The sequence below is a fragment of the Enhydra lutris genome, unplaced genomic scaffold (assembly GCF_002288905.1).
Source record: "Enhydra lutris kenyoni isolate GAN:26980312 unplaced genomic scaffold, ASM228890v2 scaffoldscaffold2, whole genome shotgun sequence".
Classification (NCBI taxonomy): domain Eukaryota; kingdom Metazoa; phylum Chordata; class Mammalia; order Carnivora; family Mustelidae; genus Enhydra; species Enhydra lutris.
The window spans coordinates 86,268,198-86,288,197 of NW_019154086.1; the positions used below are offsets into that span (position 1 = coordinate 86,268,198).

Consider the following 20,000-nt stretch of genomic DNA (forward strand, 5'->3'; position numbering starts at 1 on the left):
GAGAGAAAGAAAAAGTACCACTTCTTTTAAAAATGATGTCTCTTAGGAGCACTGAATTAGAACCAAGAAACCAAAGTCCCCATTCTGACATAACCATTTGATTATGGGTTCTTGAGTAAGTTATTTCACTTCCTTAGACCTTGGTTTTCTCATAGGTCACAGAACACACGAAAAGAAGAAGCAGGTTTGAAACTTGTACTTAATCCAAGCAGTACCCCATCTGGGGTGGGGGCACCAAAAGTAATATAGGAAGGCCTAGGTCATGTGTCTACAGACAGGAGAATAACTAGGTAATTCAGGAGAAACAATTAAGGAAAGTTTAATTGGTTATTGCCTTGATGAGTTTTGAAAACTCTCAAAGTACTGCTGCATTAATATTAGAAATGGATTGCGAAACAGTAAATTGAGTGAGGCTAGGTAAATTGCATGTACACACCATTGAACAAGGTAGATATTTCATAAAAATTTTGCTAATATAACAAGAAAATAATTGGATTATAAATACAGACAACACAATTTCCTTAACATAATCATCATGGGGACTTAATGACCACTATTTCCTAACAAATTGCTTTTGAAACAATTATATTTAGTTATCTTCTCTTGACTTGCTTTTGATCTTTGCCCTACAGAAAATGTAATTTTCTTTCCATATTTTCCTTTCAATTATCTGGATTTTTACCTTTACTCTCATACTCTCTGTATCATTCTCATTTACATGTTTTCTCTGGACCTCTTATTCTCCTAGGTATTTCTCATTTTTCACAGCACTTTCTCAACATTAATCTCTACTGTCACTGCTAAGTACCATTAGAGTTTAGTCCAAAGGAGGTTATATCAAGACCTGTCCTTGTGTAATAAAAGTAATAAAGGAGAAATAAGAAGTCTTCTTGGAAAGCAGATTTTCCTTTGCTGTAAGCCCTATATTTTTTAACACCGATCCTTTCTCCTTAGTTATCCCACCCAGATAGCACCAGAATCAAATAGGTCACAGGTTTGCTAACCTGAAGGTGAATCTTCTCTAGGAACTCCTGCAGAGTCTTGGGTTTTTCCTTTCCAGTCTTTCTGTGTGCCTTTATTTTCTTGGGGGCTGCTTCCTCTTCGGAGATGACATCCACATAAATAAATTTGAAGTTTCCCACCTTATTGTTCAACATCCCTGTCCACATCCCCATTGGCGTTTTGCAGATAATGTCTATGATGTCTCCTTTCTAAAGACAAAGAAATATACCAATCAGTTTTCAGAGAACTTTGGTGCTATGACAATTAGTAGAAAGAATGGAATCACAGAAATTTGAATAATGAGGGAATATGATAAGGGAAGTTACTGATAGCAGAAATAAATCTAAGAGAAAATTTACTTTAAAAGTTCAAGGGAATTATTTGCTAGTAATAAAGAAGAACACTTCAACAAGCTTGAAGAAAAGGTCCTACATGCATTCGATGACATCTTTATGGTTTTGGTATATCAATTTATGAACTTGTATTTGTACGGCACAATGGAATTTACAAAGTACTTTTGCATATAGTGAATCATTTAATGCCCATGACACATTACTTAGGTACATATACAAGGTATCTTTATAATTCTAAATATTATAGAAAAGGAATGTAACATTAAATAACTTCCCAGAGCAACTGGCAATCAGTTGTCTGAACTAAAAAATGATGCCCTCTTCATTCATCTTCTCAAAGCAATAGATATATAGCAAAGCTCAAGCCATCATTCCTGGAGGGGTTCCCACATGGGGAAGGGAAAGAAAAAGAACTCTATCTCTGTCCATGATTCTAGTTCATCTGAAAAACTTATCTACAGTAAAAAAGAAACCATCTAAAGTATTGCATTCCTCTAAAATAACGAAACTATTAGACCTTTGTGCGTCTAAATATGTAACAAAAGTATGTGTGTGTGCACCAAGGACAAATTATGCTACTGAATTATTTTAGAGAAGATAATACTTAGCCTGAGCTTCACAACAGTGTTTGGGTCATAGGATGAAAGAAGCACATTAGGATGGACAAACCAGTTGGTCTTTTTCTTTATTCACATCTAAGACTCTAATTGGCTACAGGCTGCCAGTTACTAGCAAGAGTAGAAAACCCCCATGGTACTTCTTTGTAAAGAAAATTGATTTCTACCCAAATAATAGTGCCTCCATTTAGAAGTCATATTTCTTCCTTTGAGACTTATAATTTCTACCCCAGAGAGGACATTATAGGTTCTGATATTGTTGCCTTTTCAGGGGACTACACTCAAATAAACAAAACATTAAGTCGGCTACTAAAAATGTTTTTTCCTCACTTTCTACGAATGTGTATTCTTCCATCTAAAACACACAATGTATTTTTAATAGTAGGATTCAGTGTGATTAAAAGATCTGATCTTTCTGATTTATGATCATCTGCCTGTCTGACCCTATAAGCTATTCGTCTAGTTCTTCCTGCCTTTAACTGCGGAGAGTTGAATCTGGGCTAGGTGGGATCAGCTAAGCAGACCTAGAAAATCCCCAGAAGCTCTAGGGGAAGTTTCTAAGCATGGGAGCTCTCTGCTGCATCCTTCCTATTATCCTCTAAACTTTTAAAAAAGTATACATTCCAGGAAAGCCCACAGTCACCAGCGAAGACCCAGTTTCATTGCGGATAAGACCTTTGATATAAACAATGGCATTCAATCCCCAGTGGTAACTGTGGGATTCTTATTGTGTCCTATAAGAGCTCTACAAATATCACCTTAGACACCACAAGCGGTGGGGCACTGACATGGTATTATAGGAAAGGCGAAAAGCTTTCCCGAGCCTAAATGTATTCAATTTATTCCCTTCTACACCCTCCCCCAACAGTGGCTACTAGGCTGCAAATATTCCTTCCCCAAGACTTAAACTTAAATTTCAAAGCATTCATAGAAATGACTAAGGAGCTAACTATGGGAAATAACGTTTTCCTCATTCTCCCGCTGAGCTTAGTCTGATTTGTTACAAAAGAAGGGATAAAGAGAAGAGCAGAGTGTCTTGAATGTTAAATAATAACATCAATACTTCATAACTTGTCATAATTGCTGGTTAACACTGGCTTGGTGATGATAGTAGAGAAAAGTCATAATTTCTGTCCTTTTAGCTATACCAGTTTGTGTTACTAAAAGGAATAATTTAACATGTATAAAATACTTCAGCACCAAAACCTTCTAGTTATATGATTGCAACAGCACCTCCCCTCTTGTGTGAGTAGGACCATGAAAACAATGGATTTCACACCCACTATTATGTTGTACTATATGACACAAGGGACTGTGCAGATATAATTAATGTCCCAAATTAGTTAATTTTGTAATTAAGAGGGAGGTTATCTGGGTGTTTCTGACTTTATTAGGTAGGAGCTCTTAAAAATAAAGAGATTTGAAACATGAGTGAACTTTTCTCCTTCAGGCTGCCATGTTGTAGAGAGGACCATGGCTGGCAACCTCCAGGGTCCGAGAATGTCTCCCAGGCAACATCCAGCAAGAAAGCAGGAGCCTCCGTCCTACAACTACAAGCAACTGAATTCTGCCAATAGTTGTGAGTTTGGAAGAGGACCCTGAGCCCCAGGTAAGATTACAGCCCCAGCTGTCACCTTGATTTTAGCCCCGTGAGACCTTAAGCAGGGAATGCAGTTGGGCCATGACTAAATGTTTGACCTATAGAACTGTGAGGTAATGCATTTGTGTTGTATAAAGTCCCTGAGTTTGTGGAAATTTGTTACATGGCAGTAGAAAACGAATATAGAGAATCAGAGGTAAGAAGAGGGAATTCAGGAGGGAATATCACTGGGAGAAAGATGTCTGGTTATTCATAGCCCCCAACTTAAGTACTGAAGTTGCCCAGCCAAGGCTGGTTCCCAAGGGAGTTGCTGTGAGGGGTTCTTGCCTGATAGCGCCATCTTTTCTCTTTCTCCTTCTAATCCAGGAAGTAGCAGGCAGAGCTAGGCACCTCCAGTAACCTGTGAGGCTTCTGGTTTTCAGAAAAATGTAGACAATTTCTTCTCCCCAGACAGGCTCAGAATCTGCATTATCTACATAACAGCAACTTATGCTATAGCCTCAACAGACCAATTCCCCTAGCCCACCTCGAGTGTTTTGTTTTGTTCATATTCTTGCCACAGTAACCCATTCCTGCGTTCTAGTGCTGGGGAGAACACACTCACCGCCCCCCCCCCGCCCCCGTTCCCACTGCTTGTACTTCCTGACACAGACCATACAACCAGTGCTAGACAAACCAGGCAGAATGCAGCTATGACGTGCACACACCTTGATTTTGAGGGAGTCAGTGTCATAGGGGCTTGGTGTAAAATCAGTATGTACTCTGGCTCGGCCACAGAATGGTCCAGAGTAGGGGCCATCATCATCAAGTCGAAAGCTATCCCGGTTACTCGTACCGTCTGAACAGCTTGTTATTCCACCTGATGAAAGCAAAGCAGAGGTTAACAGTTCTCACTGAAGGTTCGTAACATTCTGAACCACCATCTGGATAGAGCTAAGGGGGGGATCATGCTGAAGCACTGGACGCCAACCTTTTGAGGGAGCTCTAAATGATGGATTCCTATTTTTTTCTGACTCCCAGTCACTCTCCATCAGTGGCCTTTGTCCTCTGAGCCATTTCTGTACTTTCTTGAGCCAATCTGACCATTCTTTCCTCAACCACTAACCCAAACACCTTCTCACTTTGGTCTCTGTGATCTGACCCAATAGCAAAGTGTTTTGCTACTTGCTAAAGAGACAAACAATACAGACTTAACTCCTTGTGCAGGCCAGACAATTAATTTTGTACCTGTAAACAAAGACAAAAACCTATAGCAACAGTTTGATCCTTATGTACTACGGATCACAAATGGTCAAAGCATCAGACTACAGGGTTCCCTATTCTTATCACAATGTAGCTAGAGTGCTCTCCCAAACATCCTATTATGTACCAAAAGCCATTTTGAAGTAACATCTCTATGCATAAAAGGTAGCACTTCTGCTTGTGTGAATTTGAAGCAAAGAGAAAGTGTGTTCCCGTGTCTGTCCTTCCTTGTGGTTCTAAACTTTCTAAACTGGGCTTTTTAAATTACTCTGAATCCTTGTTCTCTGGTCCTTTTCCTCCTGAGTTTGAACCTCAAGGGAGAGAAAGAAGAGATTCCATTTTTTGCTGCCTGCGAGAGGCGGGGTCGGGGGTGGTAAGAATGGCTTCCAGTGGAAGTAGCTCTCAGTTTCTCCACCACTCTCACCACTCTCCACTACTTCCACTTTCTTCTTCAGTGAGGCCTCTCAGTGCTCTGTCCAATGATGAAACAGCCCTGGTTTCTCTACTATTTAATCAAATAATTATGGAGATAAGGTAAAGAACCTTAACATATTGAATATGAACCATTGTAAGAAAGGGTGAGTTGCATGTAATCGCAAAAACTAAGTTGTATATGACAACAGATAAGTGGGCCACCATCTCCTTACACCTTCTTTCCATGGCCACCCCTGGCCCTGGCTTTTCATGGTACATCCCAGTTAATAAAATTCTACCCACATTCAGCATTACAATTTAGAATTTTAAAACTTCCAGCAGAAGTGAATACTAATGAAATCTGAATTTCACACATGCAAAAATATATCCTTCAAATGTTTCTACATTAGTTTTTTTTCTCCTTTCTTCACAAAATAACTCTTCTTCAGCCAATAGGAAAAGTAGGAATAAAATTCAGGATATCTGAAACATCTGGTATTTGCGATCTATCTTCAAGTAACAGAAGCAGTTGATTAAAAAGGAAATGGCAAATAAACCTTGCAAAAAAAGAAAACATTTAAAAGCCCTGAAAAGATCAGAGGAATGAATAACAGTGTACACATAAAAAAGTTAAAAGGCCCCCTGCGGTATCAGTAGTTTCTTCCAGATAGCAGGATATGTGACTAAAATCTGAATTACTAAAAACAAACAAACAAAAAACAAACAACAACAACAACAAAAAACCCTGAATTACTTCCTTCTTAGAAACAATGGTTTTAGAAAATCCTTGTTGAACACATGCTGCTTCCTTCCTGTCACCTAACTGGCCATATTCCTTCTATTTAGTATTTACACAGTATTTCATTCTTTACTCACTCATACTAGATGGACACCTAAAAAGTGAATGTGAGAAGTGATGCATATGTCTCTCTCTTTTCAGAATACTTCAGGCAAAAGGGAACAGAAAGGAAGGAAAAAAGTGAGAGGGGACAGGAGAGAGAAAAAAAGAAAGAGAAGAAAGAAACAAAGGAAAGGAGGAGGGAAGAAAGAAGGAAAAAGAGGAGAAGGAAGGAAGAAAGAAGAAGGAGAAAAAAAGGAGGAATAACGAGAAAAGGAAAGGAAGGAGGAAGGGATGGGCGGAACAAGAGACAGAGAACAGGATTTCATTTATCTGAATATGTCAAGTCATTTAAGATTTTGACTCAAGATAATGCTAGTTCTCCTAAGCAAACAATTTTATTTTAGGGATGCAGATTTCGTCTCCCAAGATGATTTTTTTGAGGCATATCCCCAAGATCCCTGCCAACTACAGTGTTAGAAGTTTCAAAATAATACATAATTCTATCAAATATATTGTGTATCATTTTAAACAACAGCAACTCTACGGATTCCGCAATCCTACATTTTCACTATTTTTCTTATCAAGTATCTGGAAACTTTTTGCTAATTTGAAAGCCCCAAAGAAGCAAATCTGTTGTTGTTGGTTTTCATTTGAATTTGTTTCTTTTTTCTTTTTTAATTGTTTTTAAAATGTTAATTCTGGTATTACTAACATATAGTGTTATGTCAGGTTCAAGTGTTCAGTATAGTGATTCAACCCTTCAGTGCATTACACGGTGCTGATCATGGTAAGTGCACTCTTTAATCCCCATCACCGATGTCACCCATCTCCCCACCCACCTTCCCTCTGGTAACCATCAGTTTGTTCTCTGTAGTTAAAATCTGCTGTTTTTAATTAACTTAACTCAGTCCTCCCAGTTACAGTTTCGTCCCTTATTCTGTAGGCTTACTTGATGAACTCTGCCCACTGTAGAGACTATCCATGGAGTCACTGGCTTTGAGGGAGACCTTCTCTGTGTGAGATCCAATCACTGGGTCACTGTTCCGATACGGGAGGGTAGTCTCTCCATCCTCCTCATCCTTCAAAAAAAACATATCAGAGGTTAAGTGCAGAGAACTGATTTCCATGGAGATACTCACTGTGTGCATTGATTTAACAAACAAGACATATTTTAGCAATAAAATACTTAGGAATCCATCAGCATAAAATATGAGAGTCATTAATCTTTAGTTCAATTTCTAGCAAAACATGTTATACTTGGAAAAATTTTTTAGATGAAACACTCCACATTATGGAATTCAAATGAAATCATCATAATTCACTTTATAAGTTAGGATGAATATCATATTGATAGTGCTTAATCAAAAGTGTTAGATTTATTAATATCTATGCTTTATCTGTTAAAGCACTTTTATTTCTTCATGTTCTCCTTATCATCTATTTACCACCATTACTAATCCTTTGAGATCTGATATTTTACAAGTTTAAATTCTGCATCGTTCTTTCATGTCAGTTATTTGCACCTTACCAGATCACTAGATATGAATAAAACATGCACATTTTGCAATTCTAAAGCAAAGCTTATCTAAGAAGCTTTACAAATCTCATACCAAGCTTGCACACCTAGTCAAGTGAAAAGCAAATCCTGCATAAGATTAGGAAAGATAGACAATTTCAAAACAAATTACATCTGCTTGAAAACATCTCAAATGTCTTCCATATTTAGATAGTTTGGACAAAACCTATAAATTCCTTAATATTCACCAAAATGTAATTCAATATTCCTCATTTATGAGCATTTCTAAACATTAATAAAACTTCAGAATACATACATGATATATACTCAGTTTGATTCTCTCCTTTTATCCATTCCTTTATTCATTTGCTCAGTCATTCAACACAAGTTTAGAGAACACCTTCTAAGTACCTGACACTGTTTTGGGAACTGGGGATACCTTGGTAAACAAGATCACAGGGTCCCTGCTCTAATAAGATAAACATTTTAGTGTGTTAGGGTTTGTGTGTGTGTGTGTGTTAGTGTTTGGAGATGTGTGTGTAAACAAACGCAAAAGGAAATTTCAGGGAACAAGTGCTATGAAGGAGATAAAACTGAGCGATGTGAGAGGATTAGCTGCTAGGATTAGGGTGGGGGGAAGGTTAGCTGATTTCGATGGAGTAGCCTCCAAAGACCTTCGCTATAGGGTAATATATGCTCTGAATTCTTGACTCTGAATTCTGACCTTAAGATGTAACTTTTATGAAGAACTGGAGGCAGTTTTCCAAGCAAAAGGAATAGCAAGAACAAAATAACTCAGAATTAGCTTGGCTTATGAGTGGAAAGACCAAGTCAAGGTAGCTGGAGCTGAATGAGATCAAAGAGAGTGTCATAAAATGAGCTCAGAGGGGTGCTTGGGTGGCTCAGTCGGTTAAGCATCTGCCTTCAGCTTGGGTCATGATCCTGGGGTCCTGGCATCAAGCCCCATATCAGGGAGCCTGCTTCTCCCTTTGCTGCTCCCCCTGCTTGTTCTCTCTCTCTCTCTCTCTCTGTCAAATAAATAAATAAAATCTTAAAAAAAGAAAGAAAGAAAGAAAGAAAGAAAGAAAGAAAGAAAGAAAGAAAGAAACTGCTTCCTCCTCTCTCTCTCTCTCTCTGCCTGCCTCTCTGCCTACTTGTGATCTCTGTCTGTCAAATAAATAAATAAAATCTTTAAAAAAAAAAATTAAAGACGGTGGGCAGGTTTTCCCCTGGGAGTGTTCCAATTTCGTACTATTTCTTGAGGTAATAAGAATTGTCAAGGGTAGCCTAGGAATCCCCCATCTATATTGTCTGCTTTACTGGAGATTTCATATCCACTCAAGAAACTTTGCTCACAGGGTACCCGGCTGTCTTTCAGTTAAGCATCTACCTTTGGCTCAGGTCATGATGTCAGGGTCTTGGGATCAAAGTCCTGAATGGGGCTCCCTGCTCAGTGAGGAGTCTGCTTTTCCCTCTTCTTTTGCCCCTCGCCCTTGCCTGTGTTCTTTCTCTCAAGCTCTCTCCAACAAATAAATAAATTCTTCAGAAAAAAAAAAAAAAAAAGGAAACTTTGTTCACATATAACTTCTGGCAAGAGAGGATGACTGTCAGGTCATTGCCTGGCCCCTTGTCTGAGTGGACCCTTTGGATGGGACTACTGATGAGCCGGGGCTCTGTAGGCAGCTAGCCCTAGAGATCTTCCTCAGCAACCTGCAAATGAAACTAATGTTATGAAAGATTTCTCCAAAGACAGACATTTTAAATTAGCCAAATGACTCTAACAGGGCATATCTCAGGAAGATTTAAGGCAGAGCTGGTAGCTGTGCCAGCCAAGAGGCCTGCTCTGCCAGTCGAAAGGCAAGCACCTCCTTCCCTGCCAACTTGCAATGAGATGGTTCCTGCAGTGACAGCAGATCTACCATGCATGTTTGATTTAAGGCCCTCTATTACCATACCTTTGTAATTATCACCAGATGGTGATGAGTCCTGGGAAAAGTGTAAGTCTTAAGTGTGGAGATCCAGGAGCCTAATCAAAATGCAGCCCATAGCGTATATCTTTCTTCTTGATGTTTCACCTCTTTTCAAACAATTGTTATTGGTTTGAGAAAAATTATAGCACAACTCTTTGCCAATAATTGTGATTCGTTTTCACTTTGCTTATCAGAATGTGTTTCATAAGGTTCTGATGGTGTTCAAGACATCTTACAGGAGGTATGGCTTTTCTCTAAGTTGACTGGCATAGATTTCATATTTTATATGCAGTTGTGGGAAAGATTTGTAAAGCCTCCTTTGGCTTATAAATTCTCTTATTCTGGGTTAGCATTCTCATGGATTCTCATGAATTTTTATCAGGATTCTGCAAGCAGACATTATATTGCTGATATTTTCTAGTTCTTATTTTGAGTCAGAGATACTTAGACTAATCATTCTACTTTTTTCCTAGTTAGGGATAATATGTTACTGTATAGTATATGTATGCATACTGCAGATTTTAGAGGATTTGTATGTGTGAGAGAAGTTACCTTTTCTTGATAAGACATAACTTTAGACAGTAATATTATATTAAATATTCAACTTTGCCCAGTGCCCTGTGTTCCACCCATGGTGACGCCATGTGGTATGAAAGAAAGAGACCTGGGCTTAATTCCTGATGATCTCATTGAAAATCTGAACTCTTCTTATTTGTGAATAGCTGTGACCATGAATATATCTCTATTCCTCTAGGCGTCAGATCTCTTCTACAATATGGCGGCCTTGGAATAGACTGTCTCCAGGGCCTCCATGTCTGACATCTATGATTCCATGAGGACAAGGGTCCCTCTTCTTAAGGAATTAACCATTAGTATCCATGTATATATTTAGTATATAATTTCATAACAAATTATTCATGACACTCGTGACTAATATATCCTTTCTCCTTTGATGTCACCCCACCTGTCTTGTATAATTACAGATAATGGAAATTTGGAGAGTTTGAAATAAAAGAAGGCTATAACAGCATCATTCCTACATTCATGGATTCGGGGTTAGAATGAGAATAGCTTCTTTTGGTTTGGGGAGTGTTATTACCACTGAGACACCTATGTACTATATATATATATATATATATATATATATATATATATATATATAAATCTTAACTTCCCAGCCAAATGATAAGTCCCTGAAGATCTGGGAGTTCTAAATATCAGTTCTAAATATCCCTAGCACCTATCATTTAACATTTAGTCCCATAACTCATCACTTAATATGTTATATAACATGATTTTTTTGGTATGTATATAAAAAAATGCTTATGGAAAAACTATGTGGGCTAAAGAGTTCCTTTTAATCACTGAAATGTAAATGATTTTCCACAGAAATCAATGAAAAAGGGATGTAGAAATGAATAATTTGATCTATTTGGGGAAACTGAAATTCACTCTGGAGTGATTAGTGGTTATTTGGTTTTTAATTGACAATAACACTCATAAGACATACTATCATATTGTATATAAATAAGTAGTTGCTACTTCCAAAATAGATTACCTAGTATATAGTTATATACTAGGTATCTGTCTGGTTCCACCCCCCACCCCCGAAAAAAAACCCCACTATAAATTGAGGACCAGAATTTTTCAGTTTGAAGACAAATATCTCAATCTCACAACATTTAGGGATGTCTTTCCTCTTTGAACTCTATAGCTATGACTTTGTCCTGTTGGTTTGGAACTATGATGTATCTTTTCTTGCAGGAACATGCTGTTACCATAGGTAGTCTTTGATACTTGTCCTGCCTCCTCAGCTAGATTGTAAACTTGTTGAGAGAAAATACCATGTATCTTATGATCCTGTATTCCAAGTATCTAACAGAGTTTTCCTTATCTAAAAAAAATGTTCAATTAATATTTGCTGGAATCCTATAAGTAGGGCAAGATGCCATTGCAAGCTCACCATAAAATCAACAAACATTAGTCTACTTATTGAACTTCCTAATTCATGAAACAACCTTAATACAGAAATAGTTATTTTTCTATTATAGAATTTAACTACTCAAATTTTTGTTATTCTGTTTTCTTATGTCAAAAGATATATTTAGATCTTTTGGATACTGCCATAGAGTTTAGCCTGGGATCTTTTGTAGGTATTCGGTATTTCAAAATTTAAAATACCTTTAATTCAACTAAAATAACAATTTATTGGATAACTGAGTTTTTCCCCCCTTTATCAACATGTAGTACACATTAAAATTTGAGGCAGCTTTCTAATTACTGAAAGAAGATAGTAAATGTTAATAGACATTTATGTGCTATCTGATACCTATCTCAGAAATGCACTGTAAAGAATCCTTAAATTTACATATTTTGCCTAGATTTTGAAGAATTTGGGGGTTTTGTTTAGAAGAAAACTATGCTAGACCTCTTAAAGAACAGTAAATAAAACATTTATAAAGGCAGTATAAAAGGGGCACTCTAGGAAAATCTATATTAATCAGAGTCTCTAGAGTCCTTTTTAAGATTCAGGATAAGAAAGTAATTTCTCTCATTAAACTCCCTTGGTGTGAATATAATAGTTCAATATTTCATAAATATTTAATGTATTATTATTTCCTACAACCTATGAGTGTTTGGGCAATTGAAAGAATTGTTTGAAATATGAGTATATGTCTGGCTGTGTGGGGAAATGTGTGATTATAAATGCTTGACACTGTATGTCTTGAAAAAATTGGGGAAAAATAGTTTCTAAGTTTTAGAGAGGGCAGAAAGGATGTTTGGTAAGATTCTTTACAGTATAAATTTGAAAATGCCTGTGAGTGCTTCTTCGTCCTTAATTCTTAAAGTATTATTATTATTAAAGATTTATTTATTTAGAGAGAAAGAGAGCACCAGGGCATGTGATGGGGGTCGGGGGGGAGGCACAAAGGGAGATGGGGAGAGAGAATCTCAAGCAGATTTCCTACTGAGTGTGGAGCTGGACCCCGGTTTGATCAAGAGTCAGAAGCTTAACCAACAGAGACACCCAGGTGCTCCTTAAAATATTATTATTAAAAATAATATCACTAATACAAACAATGGACCCGACAGAGGTAAAATGTTGCAGAAATCATGCTACGTGCCTTACTTGTTTAAGCTTGTTTAAGCCACAACTCTGCAATGTAGGCATTAACATTTCTTTTACACTGAAATAAACTAGAGCTTAAATGCTGAAGAACTTGAAGCAAATAAGTGCTGAAACTAAGTCTGATTCCCATTCCAAAGATTCATGCTCTTAAATCGCATCATGTTGATTTCCTGTGTTGAGGAAAAGTTATTTTTCCTTTTACTATCTAAAAGATAGGTAGTTCTTTGCATAATGTTTCTGGCACTGTCTCTCATAGGAGCTTCCAATAACTGCCAGTCACATGGTGACAATTATGCTTGATTAAGCAGATCCAGTAAGTACTTGATCGACTTTTTCCCATAAATGCTGACATTCTGCAGCCAAAGGGAAAAGAACACTTGCCATTATTCTAAGCACTCTGGCCATCTCCCCTTGTCCCTCCCAGCAACACCCAGCTGAGTTTCCTAAGAACAGTGTTCCCAGATGCTTACTTAGACTCAGCCCAGATTCCAGGGTTTCTATCAAATGCTTTCTTGGGTAATCTGAATTTCCGAGGTCTGTAAGCCCTATAAACTGACAGGGGATGATTTGTGAGATTTGAGACAATGTTTGGCAAAGTGTCATTGTTGCTATTCGTTATTCTATCCCTGATAATTCACTCCTATAGATTTTGAAGTCTTTACAATGGAATCCTCAAAAAATACATAGGAAAAAGTGCTTTGAAAATTATAAATTAAAAAAAAGAAAATTATAGATTCGTGTTATTATGACAATGTGAACAACTCCATGAGAGAACACTGTAGCTATTGACTAGTACATTGATTTATAGTCTGCTGAAAAGATGACTTCAGTCATGATTCTCAAAAGGTGTATCAGAATTGCTCAATGAGTTAGATACTGCTCTGGGTCTATGCTCCCTGCCTCAGACTATCTTTCTACCAAACATAGAGTATTAGGGTAATATAAGCGCCTTAAGACAATAAAGTTTAATTCTGTGTGGCACTCATGTGGGTCAAGCAGCATTCCTGAATGGCTCTCCTCCACAAATGCCTCAGGGATTCAGGCTTTTCCTATCGTGGGCTCCATAGTTCAGTGTCCATTGTTTCCAACTATTCAGATAAAGGGGTGGGGAAGCACAGGGCAGAGTAAGGAAAACCTAGTGAGGTGAGAACATGAGCCTCAAAGGAGATTTGATGGGCCAAGTCCTAACTTTGTCTAGACCTGGTCACATAGACACAACCAAATGCAGGAGGGCTGATAACATACCCAGGTGGCTAATAGACACAGTTCAGTGAACACATAGCATTTTTTTCTGCTTCATCGCTTATGTTAAGTCTATATAAAGCAGAGAAAAGCAAAATCAAGTAAGCATGGAAAATTTTGATCATAATAGAATTTTAATGGGTGCCCAACAATGCCTTTAGAATTAATACAGCCCTGTTGCAAAGAATATATGACCATAATGTGACTTTTAGGCAGGGTATTTTCGTTTTCATAATCTATAGAATGGTGCTTGGGACAACCCAAATGGGGGCAATTGATCAGGGATACATGAAACCAGGGCCTGTTTTAGGGACATACAGCCTGTCTTGTTGCACAGGGCTCTGCTCTCACAAAGGCTCCATATTTGTGTTAATGCTCTGCTACTGCTGTCTTAAGAGTCCTAATAAATTTGAACGTGGGGCTCTGCATTCCATTTTGCACTGGGCTATTATTCTAAGCTCTCTGGACATCCCCCATTATGTAGCTTGCCTCACCTGAAACTCATGCCTTATCAGAGACCAACCCTGGGCTCAATGATAAAATGAAGAGCCAGTCTTCAAAATACAGTTAATGCCAATTAACTTTTTAAAGAAGACAAGTTAGTGTGTGTGTGTGTGTGTGTGTGTGTGTGCGCACGCACATATGCGTGCATATGAATATACGTCCATGCAGGAATGTATTTTTTTCAGGAAAGAGTTCATTGGGAGCAATTGTGTTTTAATTGATATTCATCAAGCATCATCCGTTGCTTATTGTTAGCTACTCATGTGAAGAGTTGGTTGATGTCTGTAGCATAAACATTTGTTTCAGATAAATGGGCGTTTCAGTTGGATAAGTTTTAATTAAGCAATCTTTATTGTATAAGTAGTCATTTTTGAAACCAGGAGAAAGCTACTGTAATTTGCTAATTCTGTTATCCAGAATCTGAAGATGTTGAATCTTGGCTACTATAACCTTGAGTACAATTTTGGCTATAAATGTCCCAAATAAGGAATAAGAAACTTTTCCAATGTATTGTTTGATTTTTTTTTTCCTCTCTTACAAATACCAGGACACAACTGACCTCTTCTCCAACTCATAGAATTATCTGGTTCTGAGAAAGACAATTATCATACAATCTCTCTGATATGAGGAATTTGAGAGGCAGGGTGGGGGTCATGGGGGGTAGGGAGGGAAAAAATGAGATAAGATGGGATAGGGAGGGAGACAAACCATAAGAGACTCTTAATCTCACAAAACAAACTGAGGATTGCTGGGGGGAGGGAGGGAGAGAGAAGGTAACTGGGTGATGGACATTGGGGAGAGTATGTGCTATGGTGAATGCTGTGAAATGTGTAAGCCTGATGATTCACAGACCTGTACCCCTGGGGCAATAATACATTAAATGTTAACAAAGAAAGAAAGAAAGAAAGAAAGAAAGAAAGAAAGAAAGAGCAAGAAAGGAAGAGAGAAAGAGAGAAAGAAAAGAAAGGGAAATAAAGTATGACTGAAAAAGGGGAAAAAAAAGAATCATCTGGTTCTAAAATGAATGATTTATTTTTAAATCTTGCTTCCATACCACTTGCTTAGATAACTACTTTAGCTTTTCACATTTCATAAGAATTTATTTATTTACACATTTGCCAAAGGAGCACACTGAACTCCCAACTCCTTGAGAATAGGTGCTATTGCTGTTCATCTTGCTATTTCCAGAGCCTAGTATAGTTTCTAGGTGCCTAGAACATGTTCAATAAATATTTGATGAAGGAATAAATAAGTCATGGTAAAAAAAAAAAGTCATTTTTCTTTCAGCAAAACAAATATTTCCAAGTCTCAAAGGAAGCTTCTGTTCTTAGTAAGGCCAAAATCAGGGTATTTTTGCTTTACAGGAATGTTTTAGGGGAGCCTGGGTGGCTCAGTGGGTTAAGCCTCTGCCTTCGGCCCAGGTCATGATCTCAGGGTCCTGGGATCGAGCCCCGCGTCGGGCTCTCTGCTCGGCGGGGAGTCTGCTTCCCTCTCTCTTTCTGTCTACTTGTGATCTCTTTCTCTCTGTCAAATAAATAAAGTCTAAAAAAAAAAAAAAAAGAATGTTTTAAATTTGCATTATCCTTTAGCCCATAATAGCTATATTCTAGGAGGGGATAGAAAAAAGCATACTCTTAGTAAATGAAATTTTGAAACATCTGAAGGATAAAAATAGTATGTATTTGACTTTCATATTTATAAATTCATTATTTTGTTGAAAGAACCTTTTTTCCTGTTTAAAAAAATGAGTTGCTTGAGTATATTCACATAACACACATATAAGTAAAGAACAATATACATAGGTTTCAACAGATATATATGTTAATATTCTTTTGTATTAAACTGGTTGTTAATAATATAATTTTTTTCCCATGGTCTGCTAGTAAGGACCATGACTAGGGGTCACTAACCTTTTGTTTAAGGCTGGGATTGTTTAACTTACTGTATGAGTTTTTTGTGGCTGCTATAACAAATTATCACAAACTTGGGATGCCTGGTTCGTTCAGTCATTAAGCTTCTGCCTTCGACTCAGGTCATGATCCCAGGGTCCTGGGATAGAGCCCCCCACATCCAGCTCCCTGCGCAGGGGGAAGCCTGCTTCTCCCTCTTCCAGTCCCCCTGCTTGTGTTCCCTCTCTTGCTGTGTCTCTGTCAAATAAATAAATAAAGACTTCAAAAAAAAGTGATCACAAACTGGATGGCTTCAAACAATGGAATTTTATTTTCTCCTTATTCTGGAAGGAAGAAGTTCAGAATCAGTTATCACTGGACCAAAATTCCGAGTATGTCTGCAGGGCCACACGTGTAGAGTCTGTAGAAGAGGATTCCTTCCTTGCTGCTTGTAGTTTCTGAAAGCTGTCAGCATTCCTCGGTTTATGGCCCCATCAGTTGAATCGTCAAAGGCAGCACCTACAGCCTTCTTTGCTCTGTCTTCACACTGCCTTCTCTTCATTGTGAAAGAAATCTCTTTCTCTCTCTTATGAGGACACTTGTAATTATATTTAGGGCCCACCAAGATAATTCAGGAGAATCTCCTTATCTCAATATCCCACCCTTAATCATGTCTGCAAAGACCCTTTTCCCAAATAAGGTAACACTTACGAGGTTCTGTTAGATTAGACTAGGATCTTCTGTCTTTGGGTGGGGGGCAATTATTCAGCCTACTTCATTTTTGTGCTGCCCATTTTTGTGTACTAAGTAGTGGGATTCTAGATGATATATAATAGTGTATTTCTCTCTATGCTCACTGACACAGGAATGAGGTACCCTATAATTAGTGAGTGCTGGAGAAACTATAATGTAAATAATGCTATAAGGGAAATGCTGCCTATAATGTAAATAATGCTATAAGGGAAATGCTATAAGGAAAGAAGCAGGCTTTGGCAAGTAGGGCTCAGAGAGGGAGCTCATAACTTCATGATAATACTTCACATAAATTAAAGTAATGTTAATTGTCTCTCCCAAAGCAAGGCCATTAGGCAGTTTATTGCTCCTACCTTAAAGATTTATTTTGGTATTTTTTGTGGTCCTACCTTTTCAATGGTATTTCACTTTTTACCCAGAGGGGAGATGAACACCTCCATGAGAGTCCTTCCTGGCATGTTTCATCTCTAAGGATAACAAGAGGAGGACATAACTGACTAAATAGGTTCTGATGAGCTCTGCAGCAATCAAAAACAAAGGCCTCCAGAAAGAGATCAGTTGGTGGAGCTTCATTCTGAAACCCAGTGCCTAACAGGTGGAAAGAGCAAGTGTATCTATATTCCCTGGTTATGAACCACTAAACTGTCAGTGACCTTGTCGCTGAACAGGGAAGAATTTTCTGTTTCATTTTTCCCACTGTGTTGAGGTAAGGTATTTGAACCGTGAAAGAAGATGTTTCATTTCTTTGATACATTTTTATTCATCTCCTACTATGTACCAGCTATTAGGTATAAAGCCCTGGCTAATACAATTGCTTTCTTTGTCCCTCTGTCATTGGGTTTCCATGTAATTTTCAAGATTCTCCAAACTTTGCAAAGTCCCTGCCTGGTCATTTACAACTGATCCAAGGTCAAAAAAGGACAGCTTAGTTGGAAAGGGAAAGAAAAAAAAAAAAGAGAGAGAGAGAGGAAAAAAACCACCAAAACCAAGAACACTAAGAAGTTACATAAATGTCCTCTAGCACATTCCCTGTTCTGAGGGCTAATGTACTGTAGCAATTCATCAGTCATTCTAATAGTCTTTTAACTTCTGTCAGAAAGCCTACTAAATGCTAACATCTTAAATGTTTAATATTCTAAAACATATTTTCATTAATCATGCAAATTATCTGGGCATCCATATTTTACAGTAACCTCTTTTGAGATTAAGAGGCTCAAGGCTTTGTGTCTGAGAGACCCATGTTAGTGAGTGGTACAGTAGGTGAAATATAACTTAGAATTAAGAATTTCAACAACGAAAAGTTGCTAGTAAAATTCCAGTATCCATGTGCAATCACATTCACAAAAAACCCCCAAATGCTATTAATGTCAGGTATTTCTGATTAGGTAGCAAGCAGCTAAAAGCAGCGAAGTTCATTCTGTTTTATTACATAGCTGATGGATGGATATTAATGTTGGTAGATGGTATATTGTCCCAATAGAAATGACCCCATGTTTCATAGCAAAATACTGTGAGCTTGGTTATTAGTAAAAGATAGAACACGTGTTCTATGCAGTTAGGTTGGCTCAGTTGCACCACGAAAACCTCCATTTATGTGCTGCCATTCATCCCTATTCCAGGGATTCTTAGCTGTGTGGAAAAAAGGAGAAATATGTGTGTGGACTCATGAGACAGGTGGATAAGGAATTGAAAGGGGGTAAAGGGCATGAGTTTCGCTAGTGTTAGTAGAAATGCTTTACCCTGAAGCTGTTGGTCAGTAAGGGTGGAGGCTAATAGTGAGACAGATAGTAATGATCTGAGGCCATGTAAATAAAGTTATGCTGGACTCACAGAGCAGTGCTCATTAGACTCAAGAACATGACCTAAGTAACTGAAAGTCATGAGCGGTAGCGGATCAGGGCACTAGTCTGGCTACCAACAGGGTCGATGGCATGATCAAATTAGGATAATTCGAGGACGGCTTATTTATAAAGGGACTAGTTGCAAAGATATGGGCAGGGTGGAGGGTAAGGGAACCATTAAAGTCTGTGCAGATAGTGAGCTAACAAGCCACAGAGCTGTTGTTAATTCTAAACTTTTGGAGATGAGAGAAAGGAGCAATTACCAAAATCGGAAGGAAAGAGTCAGATACAGAATGACAATTTTAGGTGACTAGTGACCTTTGATTGAGACAGGTATCACAAGGTGATGTCATGGAGCAAATAAAGACACTGACCTCATTGCTCTCTCCCCCCAGTTTCCTTTCCCCCCAACCCCCCAAGGCTCCTAATGGGGCTTCCCACTCATTGTTCCCAACAGGAACCTGAGGGCACAGATCAAGGATGTAGTCCATAGCAGAGCCTCTCTCAATGAACATCAGGGCTTCACATGTGGAGAGGGGTTCTGGAAGAAGACATACATGGTCAGAAACATCTAATTTTGGTCTAAATACCACTTCTTTGGTTACAAGACCAAAACTCATAGCCACACTTTGAATGATTTCCTTGTGTCTCTTTGTTGTTGTTTCACTCAGTTCTTAAATTTTCTTTTATGGTTGCCTTCTTTCACAATATCTCCTACTGCTGTTTCCATTAACAAAATTTCTAGTAGCCGAACCACCTTACCCTCTGAGGAATCAGATATTTAAAATATATACATATATAGTTAATGCTATCCAGACAGTTCATTATTCTCTCTATACAGCTTTTTCTAGTATAACAGTGGGAATTTTAATGTCTGTAGTCTATGTTGCTAAAGGGACAGTGAAATCTTCACTTTTTTTCATGGTTTACCTTTTCATCATATTTCCTCTAGTAAAGTATTCTAACCATTATTTCCTGAACCATGAGTTCTAAGGTGCAGTAAAACAAAAAACAAAAAACAAACTTAAGGAAAATGTATCTTTTGCTCTGTGGAAGGGCAGGTTTTTTTTTTTTTTCCAGAGAATT

General features: G+C 37.9%; 1 protein-coding gene across 1 annotated transcript in view; it reads right to left on the minus strand.

The window, feature by feature from the left end:
- The window catches only part of LOC111146754 (SAM domain-containing protein SAMSN-1-like), a 29,487-nt gene extending 12,605 nt beyond the window's left edge, over positions 1–16,882 (minus strand). Inside the window, exons 1-4 of the mRNA XM_022502440.1 lie at positions 16,697–16,882; positions 7,019–7,148; positions 4,280–4,431; positions 1,005–1,211 (exon numbers count right to left, since the gene is read on the minus strand). Of these exons, the coding sequence (XP_022358148.1) occupies positions 1,005–1,211; positions 4,280–4,431; positions 7,019–7,148; positions 16,697–16,882 (675 nt within the window). The remainder of the gene's footprint in view (positions 1–1,004; positions 1,212–4,279; positions 4,432–7,018; positions 7,149–16,696) is intronic.
- Between the last annotated feature and the right edge of the window lie 3,118 nt (positions 16,883–20,000).